The sequence below is a fragment of the Antedon bifida genome, chromosome 2 (assembly GCF_963402885.1).
Source record: "Antedon bifida chromosome 2, ecAntBifi1.1, whole genome shotgun sequence".
In the NCBI taxonomy this organism is placed as follows: Eukaryota; Metazoa; Echinodermata; class Crinoidea; order Comatulida; family Antedonidae; genus Antedon; species Antedon bifida.
This window is the reverse complement of record NC_136227.1, coordinates 29941225-29960815: the sequence shown is the minus strand read 5'-3', so window position 1 is coordinate 29960815 and position 19591 is coordinate 29941225. Positions and strand designations below refer to the sequence as shown.

General features: G+C 32.6%; 2 protein-coding genes across 2 annotated transcripts; one reads left to right on the top strand and one right to left on the bottom strand.

Annotated features, from left to right (window-relative positions):
* The first annotated feature begins 628 nt into the window (after window positions 1–628).
* On the top strand, window positions 629–13775 carry LOC144834485 (uncharacterized). Its single transcript, XM_078689304.1, has 9 exons — window positions 629–1151; window positions 5641–5840; window positions 6312–6501; window positions 6864–7051; window positions 7643–7884; window positions 9516–9714; window positions 10315–10521; window positions 11342–11593; window positions 12412–13775. Exons 1-9 carry the CDS (start codon window positions 709–711, stop codon window positions 12420–12422), a joined length of 1932 nt encoding a protein of 643 aa, XP_078545430.1. The 5' UTR covers window positions 629–708; the 3' UTR covers window positions 12423–13775.
* Window positions 13776–14570: 795 nt separating this feature from the next.
* Window positions 14571–18541, bottom strand: LOC144834515 (uncharacterized). Its single transcript, XM_078689346.1, has 6 exons — window positions 18375–18541; window positions 17556–17610; window positions 16847–16948; window positions 16411–16475; window positions 16015–16108; window positions 14571–15397 (listed from the first exon to the last, which is right to left on the bottom strand). Exons 1-6 carry the CDS (start codon window positions 18475–18477, stop codon window positions 15031–15033), a joined length of 786 nt encoding a protein of 261 aa, XP_078545472.1. The 5' UTR covers window positions 18478–18541; the 3' UTR covers window positions 14571–15030.
* Window positions 18542–19591: the final 1050 nt, after the last annotated feature.

The window sequence follows — 19591 nt, the reverse complement described above, 5'->3', positions numbered from 1 at the left end:
TTTAAAAATGTTTTAATTTTCGTTTCATATATACATGGATGCTAATGTTAGCCACACAAAATATGGAATAGTCCAAAAGTGTTAATTTGAATATATACATATCTTTACAAATTATTTCGATTATTAATTTTAGATCATGGACACAAATTCGTTTGTCTATGATTATAGTAAGCCTAAACAGCTACAGAGTAGACATAGGGCCTACTACATGAATGTCAATACATTATTAATTAACAGGGAGCCTCACAGTAGGCTGAACATGAACATTCGTATTCACTCCAACTGGGGTTTTCTTCTTTACTTTTCAACTTTTTTGTTTTATTTTTTACAATTTTAATTTCTATTATGTCCCTGTTAGTTTAGAATGATTCATGTAATTCTTAATACCGTATATAGGCCTAAATAACATTGTTTAAAATATGATTTGAACCATTGAACTTGGAACAGCAAGATATCTTAACCACTAACACAAGTACGTACTTGAAAACAAATTGCAGAAACCAATTTCACACATCCTTATCAATTTGGTTAGTGATGGCGCCCTACCTGAATATATTTGGAAAACGATCTGGAATATAGATAAAACACGACCAGGTCCTAGTACAACTATATCAGTGGTATCTCAGCCAGGAAAACACACGGGTGCGTATTCATATAAACCAGCAACGTATTATTAGACAAATTCTTTGGAGGAAAAAAATCGAAAAAATGGTCGTTGGATGTGTAAAAATGTCGACCGAGTTAAGTGAACTTCAACAATATATGCTAGATGCATTGCTGGAATCGAATGTAAGTAAAGACGCACTTCTTATGGCAATCTCGAAATATTTCAGAAGATTTGAGGAAGATTGCATTCCTACCGGAGATTCAAGAGTTACAACAGAGAGTTCAAGAACTGACGTTCGTTCAGAAACTTATCTGGATTTAGACGCCAGGGAAAATGGAAACGAAAAAAGAGATTGTACGTTTATGACCGAAGAAAAGTTTGAACCGATGGAAGATAAACGGAAAAATGGGAATGTAGATGTGGAAGGAGAAGATGAGGATGAGGAGGAAGAAGAAGAAGAGGAAGAAGATGATGAAGAGGATGACTACACGTTACCTATCGATTCTCTTAACCACCAAGTGACACTAAAGGACCAGTTATTAAGGTAGACTTTTAATTTCTTCAACAAAAGGTTTTGGTACTTTTTGGAAAAATAGAATAGTTTAGACACTGATTGTAAATGTTCATCTGGTTTGTATTCCCAAATAAATGTATACAATTCTTTATCATTTAATTTCGTATTTTTTAAAATTGGTTTGATACATTCAGTAGTTTAGACACTGTATATTTTATATTTTATTTAAAAAAAACAAAAATTTATTCTTTTTAATTCTAATTAACTAACAAACTAAGTTAACTAATTAACGTACAAATACCTTTTTTTTACATTCAAATACTAATATATATTACAAGTACTTATAACATTCAAATATTTATAGAAGTTACGTGGATATTTTGATTTATAAAATCATTTTAAATATTATTTTTTTTGTAAAACTACTTTATTACATTAAAATAATTATGATAGATATTAATTAATTTTCACATAAGATGCAACAAAAGAAAATATTATTATATTCAAAAATAGATACAAGAAATCCATCATCATATTGTAATTCGATCGATTTGAATTTGTTTACATTTCATTCTTTTTAAAACCAAAATCATATAGACCTATGCCACACACACGAATTGTGTATTTTATGATTAACTTAATAAAGAAACTCAAGTAATTTACTTTGGCGTCAAACAAAAGAAACAACGAAAGGTTGATACCTGGTGAGTATTTCAGTGGTTTTCTACTCAGAAGTGCAACCAGCCTAGCTAGCTACATCTCTACAAGGCACTTACTGGGATCAAACTGTAACACACATGGAAAAGAAGCCCAGTATAATAATACTAATTAAGTGACGACAGGTTTTTGCCAAACAGCATACCAGTATTTTATAGTGCTATTATAGTAAAAACCAGAACAAGAATTCATTGTATAGATTTGTGGAATAAGAAAGACCAGCTCCACCCAAGATGAGAATGTCTAAAATTAATTAAACGTTTAGAATTATTCATAAACAGTATAACAACGTTTGTAAATTAGCACAAAACGTGGTAATGTTTAATACAGTATATTATTAGAATATCTATTATAGACTACTTTTTATTAAAAGCCGATAAGTATCATAACTTTAAATGGCATTTTGAATATAAAATACAATATAACTTAATTGTACATATTATAATAATAGGCCTATAGATGAATGCCAGATCATTTAATTTTCTTAATTATAGGTCCATAGTTAATAATTCCTATTTGAAATAACATCTACTAGCTTTATTTCCAAATAAACCCCGTTGTTTTATGGCGACAAAATGCTGCATTGTGATTGGAAAGAAGTTTATTAGATAGTACTTAGACTCTAGTTATTCCATAACTAGGGTTATGGCCGACTGGGATAAATCATCAACTTAGGTTATGGCTTAATTGCTAATAAATAAAAGAAGCATTGGTAAACCATTTGCTAATTTATAACTTTATCTTAAGCTGCAATCAGATAGACTCGATCTAATTTGCATATTTATATATCGCGTTCGTCAGGACTAGCAGAAATACATTTATATAACCTGATATTAATAATCTATATTTATAAAGTAATTTTCTATATATTTCTAAACTAAATGGTGCCATATTGAATAACATTGGAGGAAACAAAACATAAAAATATCTTTTCTTCAATATGGACTTTGGCCAATTCGTCTTGTTTTTCACATCTGCGGCAATACGCATGTTTAGCTGCTATTCCCACAAAGAATATTCCATTCTTAATATCGGAAATTAAGTTTTTTAAATAGTAAAATAAATCTCCTTTATATGAAATAGAATGTTAATACTTAATACTAGAATAAGAAATTGATACAATAAGAAAAATAGAGCAGTTTACATAAGAAATAAATAGCTGATAGATAGTTGATTCACTGCATTAAATGTTTAAGTTTTCCTAAAATATAATGAAATATTCTAAGCTGTTTGCATCTGGCTGTTAATCACTACAGTAAATACGAACTGTGGACCCGGCTAGGTAATCATAAACCTAAAGTAAACACTTATCCTATCAAACAATAACTTATAACAAAATATATAACGTCCAAAACCAACTTGGTCACCTATTAACTATTAACCAAACTTGTTACTTAATTATTAACAATACGGGATTTTGCTGGCGGTGTTTGCGATGAAAACATTAATAATTACTATTACAATAATATTTATAATAGCTACTGTTTGACAAATTATTATTCGTAAAGGTAAACAAAATAAAAAAGAAATAAATATATGTTACTGACACATTTATTACTAAGTAGCCTTACTACTTAATTATTTATTTTAACCACACAATGTATAGTCGCAATTGCATTATATAATTTTAAAGATATATTTTCCTATGAAAAAAATAATAAAAACATTTAGGCCTATTGTTCTTGCACAAGCCATTAACAAATATCATAATTTAAAATATTTAACCGAATGCCTGTTGTATGGAAGTCCGAGCGGTTTTTTATTTAATTTAACTGTATATATTAAAAAAATAATTGTTTCAAGTCTTTACAAAGATAGTAATGCAATATAATATATTAATACTTCTAACTGCAATAGCAATTCTAAATATTTGTTTCATAAAAATATTGGTCGTCCAGACAAGAGAAGTGGTATGGCGTCGGTAAATACTCAAAACCTTTTTTCCTCTGCGTAAATTAAAGTATCATTCCGAGATTTCCGTCTAACCATATCTCAAACATGATCGAATTAGTGCTTCAGGTCGAATAAGCGGTGTTTAATAATCGCCACATCAGACTATATTCTATAAATGCCGCTATAAAGAAAGCCTGGTTCCCACTTGAAATTACCATATACAGTAATTCGACCAATCACGAAGTGATGGATCATCCAAATTGCCCCTTGTGATTGGTCAACTTATGTTGCTCCTACTAGTATTGGTCGTTGCGTGCCAGTGGGAACCAAGCTTTGTCTCATGTACCTCATAAGTTTGTACAGTATTAGTATGGTACTTAGCATACATTTTATTAGAAGACGTTTCAATTCAAGTTAATATGTAATCTTTTGAGATACTTCACAAAAAATAATAGACAGTTTTAATAAACTGAAATGTCATAATTTTCTTATTAATATTTTGAAAGTAGTTGGTATTAAGCCTATGCCTTTTATCCATAACGAAGAATCTGCCAAACATCACGGTAAAACAAATTCGAGTACTTCTATCTTTTTCAACTATAAAGAATTGAATTTACTTTCTGGAGTCATTAAATCAATTACTACCACAATCACGATTTCAAACATCCTGTTGGTGTGTTACTCAACATCTTGGGTTTCCTCACATGACCAGCAAACGATGTCACCAGATCACCTGGTCACCCGATGACAACTCATATTTACTGTTAACAATGTTTAAGAAATGTTTTCCAAGATTCTTTCATAATATTAACTTTTTGTCTGTGGCCAGAGGCAAATTGGTATTTAGACTGCTATGTTGATTGGAAAGTAATTAGAAAGAAGCTGTCGAATGGTGTTTCTTAAATACGCTGTCAGAACTTTGAAGAGAGAGCCAATGAAAGACAAGTTTTAATCGGCTATCGTACTTCGTCAATACATGATTGCTAATTCGTGAAAACACTCTTCACATTAAACTTTTTCTATTACCAATGAATTCCCGCGACTTTGGTGAATCTTTCCTACTTTTCTCAAACACTGTTAACAGACTCATTCTCCACATTCTTAAACATAAAGATGGATTGTTCCAAAATACATGAAAAATGAAGAATAATAAAATCAGAATTATTGCAGTTAGGCCTAATAAAGATACGCCTATTGTGACTTACTTAATTTCACTTATAAAAAAACAAAATAGGCCTAAACGAAAAAATTAACCAAAAACCATTGTCTGACAGGCAATTAAACTATTTTTTTGCTTTAAATTATAGATTTTCCGGTAAACTATTTTTCTACTATTATTTCGATCAAATTTTTTGGGGAAAAAAAAGAATAAGAAGTCTTTCCATGAAATATATATCATTTCAGGTGAAATTCTTCGCATAACATTTTAATTTTACAATTCAGTTTAAAACCTAAATTGAAAGAAACGAAATGTTTGTAAAAAAATAAATTCCTTATAAACTTGTATTTAATGTACAGTATACGATTTTATAATGTTACACTATTTTTGTAACTAGAGGCAAATTTCTGTATAAATTCAAGTGCTGATGGAACAAGTTTATGAAAAGTCAGTAAACCCATCATAAAATATGAGGAGGATGGATGGATGGAACATTAACAATAATAAGTGTTCAAACAGGGCAATTATGGATTTTAAAAGTTCAACGTTGATTGCTTATGTCCGTAACCATTGCAGATACGCACTTCAGCTCTGAGTTGCACGTGTTTTTATTCGACTATCAATGAGGCATATACGTACATATGTCTTATATCGTGTCTTTATTTGAATTTACTCATTCAATATAGGTTACAATACATTATTTGAAACCAAAATTAAAACTAAATTAATATTATTTTTGTACATTGATAGGGAGGATCCATGGAGGGTTGCTAAGGTAATCAAACATTATATGCAGCAGCATAACATCCCGCAACGTGAAGTGGTGGACGTCACGGGACTCAATCAAAGTCACTTGTCTCAACACCTCAACAAAGGTACACCAATGAAGAACTCAAAAAGAGCTATGCTCTACTCCTGGTACGAACGTAAACAAAAGGAAATACTAACGCGTAAGTTGCACATTTTGTTATAAATAATGATGGAGTCGTTACGTCTTTACTTCAGCTCTTTCATGTTTGGAGACAATCCTGAATCCGTTCGTCAGCCGATTTGAGTACGGTATCATGTCTAATGACAATAAACAACCTGCAGTATCGTGTCTGCTGTCAACAAACTACAATCCGTCAATCTAGTTTAAAATGCAATGTGTTCTATCATGAATTATCTCTGTTGCACCTTTCACACAAAACACCGTGAATAAACTCCGAAACACATAAGTGTATCCGGAATCTTATATAAAAGCGTATATAAAGAGGTATACGTATTACCATAAGCGTCTTTAAGATACCAAAATAGAAATATGTCGTATTATGGTTCACCCTGTACAACTAAAATATCATTGAATATTTGAATTTGTACTTCTTATTTGAACCACTTAAACGTATATCATTATTAGAACGGCATTCGTTTCGTTATTTCAGAATTCAGTCGACCACAATCGGCACCTCTTGAACAAGAAACAGAAAGCCAAATAGCAGTGCACGGGAGAAAAATTAAGCGGAATCGATTTAAATGGGGGCCAGCATCACAGAGCATTCTTTATCGGGCTTATCAACATAACCGAAACCCAAGCAAAGAGGAACGAGAACAGCTAGTCGCAGAATGTAACTCGTAAGTATGTTTGCAATGGACTGTAGTAGGCCATACAGTTAGTATAAGAGTTGTCGACGTAGCTTCTATTTATGCAAAACAAAAACCAAAAAAACAAAACGCATTTTATTTGTAATAATTTTGTTAAGTTATTTCCTGCTAGATAACTACAATATAGGGACACCTCAATTAAGGGGACATTTTTCCGTGAAAAAAAGTATATTTTAATACACAAAAAACTCCTATTCAAGGGTCACACGTACTCTTTAAAGGGACACTTTTGAACTGCTACTATTTTGTTAATGTGAGCTAAAATGATTCTGTTGTTTTAGTGTACTGTACCAAAATGCATGATTGAAATGACGGATTGTTTTTCTTTTTAGAGCCGAATGCATACAGAGGGGTGTCTGCCCGACCCAGGTGAACGGATTGGGCGCGAATCTTGTTACAGAGGTGCGCGTGTATAATTGGTTTGCGAATCGTAGAAAAGAGGAGGCGTTCAAGAACAAACTAGCAATGGAAAGTGCTCATCAACAAGTGCTTACATACCATCAACAGCAAATACAACCTGGTAAATATTTCACACTACATACATACAAACATAGTTTTATCATGTTTGTAATATACAAATTTATGATGGTATCTTTAGGCAAAAGTTAACTTTGCAGATAACTGAAATAAATACCAAACATCTATCGATCAGAACAAAGACTGAAATAATCTAACTCTATTAATCAATCAATCAATCAATCAAACGTCAATCAATCAATCAAATATCAATCATTCATCAACTTATCAGAAAAGTATTATCGTAATAACAATAATATTTTTCAATCAAATAATCAACTTTTCACCCAATTATTGTCGTACCTAATCGATAAACTAATCAACTAATATCGTAACTAATCAATATGAATTTCCAAATCAATCACTTATTCAGATTGATCAATCTCTACTATAATGAACAGTAATTAACCAATATATTAATCAGTCAATCAATCCATTAATCGATGATCAATTTATCAATCAATCAACTGTATATTTTAATCGATACATCAACACGGTGACGGAAACGACAATACATAAACATTAATAAATCAATCAACCAATAAATCGACTTTTAAAATTCAATAAACTGATCAATATCAATCAATCTTTTCAGCAGGTAGCACAGTAGAATCAATGTCTCTCGATACGGTGACAGATATGATGGTAGAAAGCAATAACCACCAGGGTACAACCACAGCAATCATACACCCATCAGGATCAACGAACCTTCTGATAGGAGGTAGTCACATAGCCTCGTTATCAAATATGGACACCAGCCATCTTGGGGTCCAACATGAGAACCACCAACCAAAGCAACCAATGATCAACTTCCCGGCTACTCATCAAATGGTTAATGTAAGTATACATTGTTCACACGTCACGAGAGTTAATCATGAATAGAACAACGAGCTGTTCCGAGTCATATCCGAGTCTCAACCGACTTAAGACTAAGAGCTCGGTTAACTCTCTTATAACTCCGATACAATGTCCGATGTTCCACTGATATAACTCCGATCAGTAGCATGTAACGTAACCACACACGTTTGAACGCAAAAAAGTTCAATATATTCATTGGGTGTATTTAACTCCGATACAGAAAATAGTTGTAACCTCTAACTTCAGTGACAAGTTAGAGATAGAGTTGCAACATTTTCACAACATTGTTGTTTTTGTAGTCTCAACATTGATGTTAAAACAGGGTGTAAAATAATACTCCATATAATTTTGTAATCAAACTAAACTAAAAATTATATACTGACTAAATACTAGCAATTTTGGAAATGTTTATAATGGCAAAGTAATAATGGTAAGTTATAACAGGGTGTAAAATAATAATGAAATAAGTTATTAATTTTGTAACTAAACTAAACACTGAACTATTAATATGGAATATTGAACTAAGTATAGTATTATTAAAGTAAATCAATAAACTACATAAAACCATTCTTAACTAATTAATTACTAATAATCAAATTGCATCTACCTTTTTAATAACACATTTCATTCATAGATTATTCATTAATCATATTTTTTGCCAATACTTATTAGGACCAACTAATCTCACTGAATAAATAAATGATCAAAATGCCAAAATTAATGTTTACTTAACATTATAAGTGACGAGTCTCTTATAAGCTAATTAACAAAACACTCACAGTCTATACCATATGTGCCATTTGAAATGTTGCTTAACTCAATAAAATAAATACATATGTATAAAAGTGTATTAATTGTTCAAAATAAAAGAATAAATCATTAGTATTTTAAAATGTGAAAGTGAATACTAGACAGACACAGCAGTAATTCATTTTTTAATAAACAGATGAATTGTAAATCATTTTGACTTTGTTTATTAAACAGATGTTTAATTAATAAATCATTAATTTTTGTACTAATTATTGAAGGTGGCACAACCAGCAAATGTGGCGTGCTTGGAGGGCCCACAATATGCTCTGTATATTATAAGAGCTCTTGACGGGTCACAGAGGCAAACGTTTTTGGCTCAAAATATTCTTTTGAATTTTATTTATTCAAATTTCTGCCAAATATAAACCAAAAAGATATAAAAGCCTTGTTTACACTATCAAACTTTGGAACAAAAAATGTGATGAGCCCATGGACATGATGATGTGATATCACTACCATATTTGGGCATACAACTACCATGTTTGGGCACATCACATTAGTTTGATAGTGTAGACAGAGCTTTCGTTCCCACCCACGAGGAGTAATTTAACCAATCACAGTTCACAAATCATCACTTTTGCACTGGATTGCATCGTGAGAACCCAACGTTTGTTGTTCATGAACAGTGGAGTTCGAGATACTAATTCACTCTGTCCATCTCCGCATTTAAATGTTTTTTTGAGAAATTGGGCAAAATTCTCAAAACAATTTTTATTGGGAACATTTTATCTGGTGTTAACAACTACTTTATGAATTTAAATTCCAAAATTATTTCTAAAAAAAATTATATTTCTTTTCAGACGACAAATAAACTCCCGCCAGTGAGTAGTTTATCAAATTCTTCTTACAATTCTACAACAGCCCAGCTCTCCCTTCCAAACTTACTCCAGATGCCGAACACACAGATCATGCACCAACCTTCCCATCAGCCCTCTATGAGGAGTCAAGGGCAGACTACCGTTCTGGGACTTCTAAATGCCTCCAGCCATCATGGCCAGTGTAAGTGATAAAACAGTTAATGCTAATTAAAAATTTTAGTTTCACTAATTTGTAATTAAAATAGTTTTTACGACCACAAATATATTTTAAAATCATATGTTTATATTGTTACAGTAAGACTACTACTATTGAAGTCAAAATTGAAATGACTAGACTATGCCTTTTATGCAGATACAAAAAATGTCGTCAAAAGTTCTATTAAACACATAATTTTAAAAAACAAATATAAAATACACACTGTACTACCCCTGCTGGTCATTGTAATTATCTGCATATTTTAACCAAACAGTGAAATAGTGTCCTAACAAACAAGTTTTCCAAAAAAATAGATAACGTACAAACACGGACAACCGTGCCAATGGCGTTTTTCTATTGGCATGACAGTAAATGTAAATACCGAACTGAAACAATAAACAATAACCGTGCCAATATTCTCTACAAAAAATATTGATTGTGAGAATTGAAAATACTAATTTAAACGTGCATGTGCCAATAGAAAAATCTATATTCATGCACAGTTGATCATGCCGATAGCCTCATTCTACAAACACACACATCAAAACAAAATAAGTTCTAAAATGTGTATATTCCATTCTTCAGCTTTGAGCCAAGCACACCAGATTCAGCGAATCACAGGAACCAACATGAGTGGTAACAGCATGTTAATGGTGCAACAACTGCAGCAGATCAACGACCAGAGCCAGCCAATCAGAATGGCTCAGCCAACACAGCAACACCAATCACAACACCAGACACAGCAACATAGTTTGTGTATGCAACAGAATTTTCTTCAACAACTTCATAATGGTGAATATTAAAACCGTAAAGCTCTGTCCACACTATCAAACTAGTTTGACCCAAAAAAAAAGTGATGTGCCCAAATATGGTAGTGATATGACATCATCGTGTCCATATATGGGCACATCACATTTTTTTGTCACATAAAGTTTGACAGTGTAGACAGAGCTTGAAATCATCAAGATGGCAGGACCTTCTCATTGCAATCATTTAATTGGTTGAATGTTCCGGACCTTCCACATTCCTAGTAGACCAATTTAAATGATTTAAAACGTTTACCAACTTTGTATAGAGATCAAAAGTTTCAGTTATTCTATGTACTTTCTAAATTCGCTTTTTTTTTGTGCCAGTCTATAAATGGTTTACAATATTTAGAAATTTTAAAATTATATCATTTGATAGATTAATTGTAATTTGTAATTACCATATACTGCTATTTAATAATAATAATCTGAATATGTATGACACACTCGCTATCAAGTAAGGTGTCACAACTCTTGGAAAAAAAATCATAAAAAGGAGAGTTTTGAGAACAGACTTTCTCAATGTGGAAGAATGATGTAGACCAATTTTAACACAGCTTTCTCCAATTGTGGTCTTTATTTGGAGAGGCAGACCGTCACCACTCTCTAACAAGTAAGGTGTCACAGCTCTTGGAAAAAAGAATCATAAAAAGGATCGTTTTTGAGAACAGATTTGAACTTTCTCAATGTGGAAGAATGATGTAGGCCTACACCAACTTTAACAGAGGTTTTCTCCAATTTTGTTCTTTATTTGGAGAGGCAGACCGTTACCACATAACAATTACATCATTACTGTTGTTTTTCAGCACTGAATAACAATCAGACCAAACCGTTGCAACCGGTCAGTCATTTTCAGATTCAACTACCAAGTCAGCAGCCCCAGCAGCATATTCCCCAGCAGATAACAAGCTTGCCAAATAACGTCATGGGGTCGGGTCCCCCACTCACCATGACGACCATGACAACGGTGAACCCAACGCAAATCAGTCAATTACAACAACACATGATGGCAGCAAAACGAATGGCTAATGGAGAGATTAAGTCCGTCAAAAATACAGGTGAGACTGCTATATAAAAATTAATAGCTAAGGGTGTGTGGCGCAGTGTGTTGGATGTTGGAATACTGATCGTGAGATCACGGTTGGAATCAAACTCTGCCGCATTGCTTGTATCCTTAGGCAAGATACTTTACTTACGTATGCCTCTCTCCACCCAGGTGTATAAATGGGTACCCGGTTAGATCAAGACAACTTTGCACTGATTACTAGCTGCATTATGGGAGTATGTTTCTATACATGTTTGATGCAAAAAAGGCCCGGGGTAATAATGTTCAGCGCTTAGAGGTTTCACAACATTAGGCGCTATATAAATCCAGGATATTATTATTAATGAAAAAATTACTATTGTTGATTTCTTCCTTCGCTTTTATTGTTTTTTTCCAAGCACACTCTACATTTCAAGACTAGAGTTCTTTTCCCTGCTAAAGTTGTCATATGATTTATTCTGGTGCTGGATTTGGCCGCTGCACCCTGGGACAGGCAAAAGTAGTACCTGTAGTGACATATACTGTACAATGTATTTTACAATCTGTTTTTATTAATTTTATACAGTTAATCTGTTTGTTTGGGCTCATACCTATATTTACTGGTACAATATGTAATTTTTAAAATTTTTTAGAATAAATATTATTATAGACTGTAACTTCATAATCTGTATTTTGACAGGGATGCTTGCAGATCACGCATTAGAGTGCAGGACAGACACAACAGCAATATCACAGTCAGACTCTAAACCCAGAGGAATAAACAACAATACAACCATTCACAATAGTTGCTCTATGACATCTTAACATGCCAAACAAAACTTTTCATTATAGATTATAGTTGATTTAAACAACTGTGGTAACCAAATGGTTGGCAAAAAGGGAGAGTGCAAAGGAAGTCTTTTGGAAAGGGCTGGGTCAATGCTGGTGACCATTCAGCGACCTTAAGGTCGGTGCTTCCCAACGAATAAGTTTTATGAAGTACCACTAACAAATTAATATATACAAAATACATGATAAAAGCTATGATTACACTCCCTTTCCTTTATCAGAGTTAAATATGGTAAATTTGTTGTGTTAAACTTGTTCTGCGTTCAAAGGTGGTCTAAGATTACAACGGATATAACTCTCCAACCTATTGGAGTTACATCAGAAGTAAATCATAGTTTATATTATATATAACGCATGCAGTATAAAGAAAGTTAACCGATCACACAAGCACATGGTTTTAACTCGGATATGATTCAGATCAGCTTAAATCCATTCTATGCATGATTAACTTTTGTGCATGTGAACATTGCTGTTCAAACAGTATAACTTCATATAATGAACAGGGTCAGTTTTAAGCTCACATTCTTCTGGTCCAGCATACTTTAATTGCAACCAAGAAAGTTCACCATCTTTATACAATCTAGTAGTAGCTATATCACTAGTAGTCCTTTCTCAAAAGTGGTGCTTCATAAAATAGTGTATTGTGCTATTGATTGTTGTAAAATGTGGTAATATTTAGTGCAACTTTAAATGTATATATGTTTGCAGATACTGTAATTAAGAAAAATTGGTAGCAGAAATTAAATGAAATACAGTTTCTCATCAATATATATTAATAATTATGTAAAATCATATTTTAAAATTTAGGTATAGTACAACTGAAAAGGTATGGACTTTAACTCCTTTACAAATAACCTATAAACTCCTATTCTGGAGAAACGATTTGTTACCATTGTGGCTTGTGTATAAAGACTGTTAAGAAATGTTGCATTGTTACTGGGACTTGGCAAAACACCTAAAACAAGGCTTGGTATTATGTATGGGTGCATGGGGGTGACATCCTGTAAATGGCATACCAGGCCAAAGTGTGTACACGCTGGTGGATGTGTTCTAATTTCACAAGTGTATGGGGTGATATCCTGTTAATTGCATACCAGGCCAAAGTGTGTACATTCTGGTGGATGTGTTCTAATGTCACAAGTGTAATCAAACGTATTGAGACAACTATTCTTTGTATTTACCAGTACAAATTTCAATTCAACCCTCAACTGAGCCTACTAACAGGTAGCAGTCATCACGTTTATCAATATACAAGTATTCTGGCAGGCATTGAGCCTATGGCGATATTATAAAACCTAAGTGTATGCCTAAAGTCAATGCTAATGTCTTTACCAGAACAAACCCTGGATTAAAATTATGCAGGTTCATTGTATTTCTAAATGAAATACAATAAACAAAACATCCACTAAGACCCAGAAACTTTTAAACCTTTTTGCATCAGCCTCTCCACAGTTGGCCAGTTTCAAAGCAAGTTGCCTGTAAATTTTTTTGTGGCTATAATTACCCCCTTATTTTGTAATTTCTACATTCAGGGCCAACTCTACCACATACCTAATTACTCAATCAAACCATATCTACCCACTTATTTTGTAACTTCTACACTCAGGGCCAACTCTACCACATAACTAATTACTCAATCAAACCATATTTACCCCCTTATTTTGTAACTTCCACACTTAGGGCCAACTCCACCACATAACTAGTTACTCAATCAAACCATATTTACCCCCTTATTTTATCACTTCTACACTCAGGGCCAACTCTACCACATAACTAATTACTCAATCAAACCAAATTTACCCCCTTATTTTGTAAATTCTACACTCGTAACAACCTCAACAGTCAAACGCAAGAAAACTTCATTATTGACCAAAAGGGTTATTTGATCTCCGTGAAATGTATATTACATTTTTCAGCCATATTTTTTTGTATTTAATTATTATTGAAAAGAAATGATAAAATGTATATAAATTATAAAATCCAAGTATATAGTAAGTTATTAAAAATATAAAACGTAAAGGGTACTTAGTACTGTACATAACTTTAGGTGTGTCTTTGTATTGTTTTGATAATAAAATATCGATGTTGATAATAAAATGTTGTTTATGTCATTTTTTACACCATTAAATAACATATTCAAACAATATTTTAAATCTGTTTTTTCTTTATATACACTTATTTCACATTTTGTACAATATATTTAAAATGCTACCAGATGATGAGAAAGAAGGCACCAAAATTCCAGTGCCTTAGATTTGCCGGAGGACTTGTTTCATCACCGCACTACTGTGACGTTATTCCCTTTACCCATTATTTTAGTGCCACGGTAAAAAATTAGAAAACAGTACTGTAAATTTCAGCTTGATTCTATAATTGTATCAGACAATTTTAATACTGTGATGTTAAAATACCTTTTTATAGTACATTATGGAGGTTTCTAGGGTATTGGTGGGGTGGGGTCATGGGGGTAGGGTGTTCACCCTTTGGTGGGTTTGGGATGATGTGCTGACATTCTGGTGCAATATTTATTATAATTTATAACACCATACATCACATCTATCTACTGAGGATGCTTCTTTGTCCTTTTTGTTTCTTTTTGTTTATTTTGATCGTTTTTTCATCTCAATTATTAATCTTAGGAGATATTTCGGGGTGGACATGCATATATTTTTTATTTTTCTTCTTTTGAGATTTCCTAACAATTTGATCATCAACATCATCTTGTTTCATTGAATCCATACATTCTATATTACTACCATTTTCTATAGGGCAATTTGAAGACTTGTTGCCATTTATATCACCTTTCTTTTTCTTCTTCTTTTTTCTCTTTTGTTCTATCAACACTGGTGCATCATTACCTTTGTTTTTTAGGTCAGAATCGGACGTGTTTAGGCTTGGTATCTCACTTGCTAACTTGCTCCCTTCTTTAAGTACTTGAAAGCCATCAACCACTACAGAACTTAGACGTATATTCTCTTCTTCAGAATCACTAAAATATATTTGAAAAAAATTAATAATTGATAAGAAAACAATACATTTATTATTTCCACATAATTTAAAAAACTACACCCAGAAAATACAACTTTAAAAAAAATCTATTTTAACAAATAATATTTTGTCCTTAAATTAAAATCGTAGTGGAGCTTGCCTTCCAATCCCAAGGTGCAGGGTTCAATCCTGACCTAGGGCCAGGGTTGTAAATCATGACTATTTCAACTCCACTCCCTTAGTTTATAAGCATGATAGATTATTAAATAGTTTATCCATCCTGTATTAATTGGTGAGTTACTTGCTGTTGGATGCGTAAAAAAAATGTTTTTATTTAGAATACCAAATTAAAATGTCCCTTTAATAGAGGTGCATGTATTGTATGTATTTACCCTTGTTCTTTTAATAGAGGTGTTCCCTGAATAGGGGTGTCAAAAAGGAGGGGTCTATAAACAACTTGTTATTTGTTATTCTTATTACGCATAACATTTAGGTATTTGTCATTGATTTATTCCCATTTATGAAAGATTATTATGTCTCAAAGGACCCGTTATACTGTATTGAATGATACATATATTTTAAAAACACTAAATTAGCAAAGAATTAACTGTTTTATACCTGGAGCTGGCTAGTCTCTTCCTTTGAGGAGCTTTAGGCAAGGGTGGCGACATCAACCAACCAACAGGTTTTGAAGTAGAAAATAGAAGTAAACCTATAAACAAAAAATATACAGTAAGAAGAAGAAACAAATTTACAAACATAAGAACATGTATAAAGTCAATTCCATTTGAAATCATTTTCAGGGACTACAATATTGTTTGTGTATAAACTTGAATTAGCATCTGCTTATAGTCTGTACAATAATAATAAACTCAGCCAAAATGTGGTGATACATTAAACAAAATTAATTTTATTCACTAGATTCACTATCTAAGACAGGGAATTGTGGGATAATACAAGGTTAACATTTAACTAGTTAGGTCTACAATCAACAATGACATAACAGCTACATACCTTCATTTTCTGATGTCTCCAACGTCAGTATTTCAGTTTTGCTGACTGAATATGTTTTAATTGTACTGTAAAAATAAACAACATAACTCATCAAAAATAGTTGTTAATATATGACTATAGAAGGCTACAGTAATTATTACATGGTGCAGGATTATATACACATACACATACGACATATTAGAATTCTTGCATTTTGATTAGGACTTCAAAATTCAATCGGCTCGTGAGGCCTTTTGCTGTACCTGCAGTTTGTCTGAGGCTTACTGAACATAATAATTTATTGAAACCATTTACATCAATGCATGTGACATGCTCATAAACGGTGCGTTCATATATAAAACATACAAACAAGTAACATAATAATGTAATAGATAAACAAACATGGAACTGAAAAATAATGTTACGTAAGCAAGTAAATGACGCTGACTGATATTACCTATCCAGAAACGTTTCTAGTTTCTTAGCAACATGTTTTTGAAAACCTGGAGTGACTAGAAGACTTCTGTAATCATCATCAGTTGAATCTTCAATGTTTTCTCTAAAAAAAGAAAAAATAAGAGAAAAGAAAACCTAAAAATTAAAAATATTAAATGCTTAGAATCTTGCTACTTAAAGATGTATTGTCCCCCAAAAACATGGATTTAGCAATTTTAATACAAAAAAAAAAACATATAATTAGACAAAAGAAATGGTTAATTTTAACTAAAAACGATTTTGTCTGACAGACAATTTAAGCATTTTTTTGGGTTCAAATTACAGTTTTTCAGGTAAACAATTTTTTTTCCCATCCAGTTTTGATCAAAGTGAATTTATTTACGTGACATTAAAATGGCATATTCAACAACAAATTTGAAAAAAAAAAAAATAATATATTATTAATATTGATGGGATATATTTAGAGTGTTAATTTCATTTTTATTATTAAATTATACTTTTTAGAGCGATTTTGACGTTAAAATGTTAAATAATCGATCAGCCTCAATATTAATGTACAATGCCACAAATAATGCATGTACTGTATTGGCATTAGTTGTCTTCAACAGCTCCATTGTCACCGACGTTACGATTAAGTGATGCATTATATGAAACGGCTGCAACAAAAAAGTTTACTGTGCATTGACAAAGACTGAAACAAATTAATATACCTAAGAGATTTCTTTTCTACTACTTGTATCGCCAACTTCTGGAATTCTTTTTTCTCTAGAATAGAAAATTTTGAAAATTGCAGTTAACATATTTATAAAACAAAGTCAATTCAACTGTTCATATGTTGACATATTTTGCGAAATTTTGTGTTACTTTGAGTTGAGTTAATTATGCTAACATTTTGTTTGAGTTGCTTTAAGTTTCATATCAACTAGGCCCTAGCCCTAGGTCGACGTTGCGCAAACTATGGGCTGCAGCCAAAATAAGGGCTGCAGAGTTTTTTTGAAGGGCTGCGGGATGGATTGAGTTCAAATACAAAACAGCGCGATGCAATAAAACAAGATTGAATTTAAATGCAACAAGACCAATGATGATAAAAAGCATAGGTAGCTAGTGCAGTGGCCCATATTACACAATCTGAAAGTTTGTTTTATTGCGACCAACATAAAACGTGATCTTCTGAAATTTATAGAATAGAATGGCTAGAAAAATTAAAACGTGATGATTAATATCTTCGTCATCCACCCCCATCCACCATAATTTGGGCCCGATCATCTCTGGTCCCTATATCGTCTTAAAAACTTGTTGGGCCGGATCGTCTCACACTTTGGGCACCATCGTCTGTTCCTAGTAGCAGTAGGGCCTAGCCTAGTAGTAGCAGTAAGTAGGGGCCTAGATAGTAGGAAGGCCTAGCTAGGGCCTAGGGCCTAGGCTAGGCCTAAAACAAAACAACACGTGAATGGAAATTATAATCTATTTTACACCACAAGGAAACTAAATGGTACCACTAAACGTTAGTGATTTAATCACTAACATACTATTAACATATTTAGGTGTAAAATCGTGTTTCCAAACTGCAGATTTCAGCTTTTCTTGTTCATCATTATCCGTCTCATCTGACGATGAAGTCGAATCAGCCATATTTCGCTCGCTGTTGTGTGAATGATGGATCGGCGAAACGTAAACAACGTGCGCAAATCGAATGAGCAATCCGCGATTTTTGCATTGGAAATTTGTAGAACTTTTAACAGCGGATGGGTGCCCGCCCTCACACGAGTGGATGTATACAGACGAAAGAAGACTTGATTTTTAAATAGATGTCATATTTAAATAAAATTATGATAAAAATATAAAATATTTTTTTATATAAGATTTTACAAACTATTGTACATTTAATTCTAGAAAAAAAATTATTTTACCACCATGCTAAATTGGTTCACAAAGAAAGTAACAACAAAAATCAAAATGCGTTATTAATACCCAGATGGCCTATTTCTTCTTAATCTTTGCCATTGCCGTTCCGCGTACTAATCTACGCTCGGTAAATTAAGTAGGCCTAATGTTAATTTTTATGATATGTATGATGATATATGATGATATAAAATACAATGTTACATTTTTTTGAAACCAGAAACAAGTTAAATATAGAAATATTATTAACCTATTCGTGAAAACAGAGAGGTAATAAGATTTACGTCAACAACAACGCGCCCGGCGGCTCCGGGTAGTTGACGTGAACTGTCTATTCGGCAGTTTTTAACTAAATAAATTGCATAAAACGAACAATTAAATATCCAAATAGCATTTAATATAATGTTAGCATGTAGTTAATAAGGTTTTTTATCATGGAAACACTACCGGTGGTCCAGGCTTATAGTGCGACCGTCACGTCACAAAAAGTTTTATACATCCTGACTTATGGCGGCGCCCTACCGCATGAACAATAATTACTGTTACAGGGAAAACCGCCGATTACTCATTCTTGTGATAACAAATAAAACAACGGGGGAGTGGTACAGTAGTAAAACAGTAGGAGCAAAGAACCTAGGCTATGGGAAGCAGGTAGGCCTAGGCTATATTGTCTTATTATTTATCATATATATTTTGGCGTATATATAATAAAGGTTCAGTCGGTTCATTCTATCATTGATGATTACTGAGTGCGTGAGGGAGGAAAAGAGTTGCAGAGTGAGTGTGGGGGAGGAGAGCAGCAGTACTACTAAAAGATGTGGAAGGAGAGGTGCTGAGCTGCTGA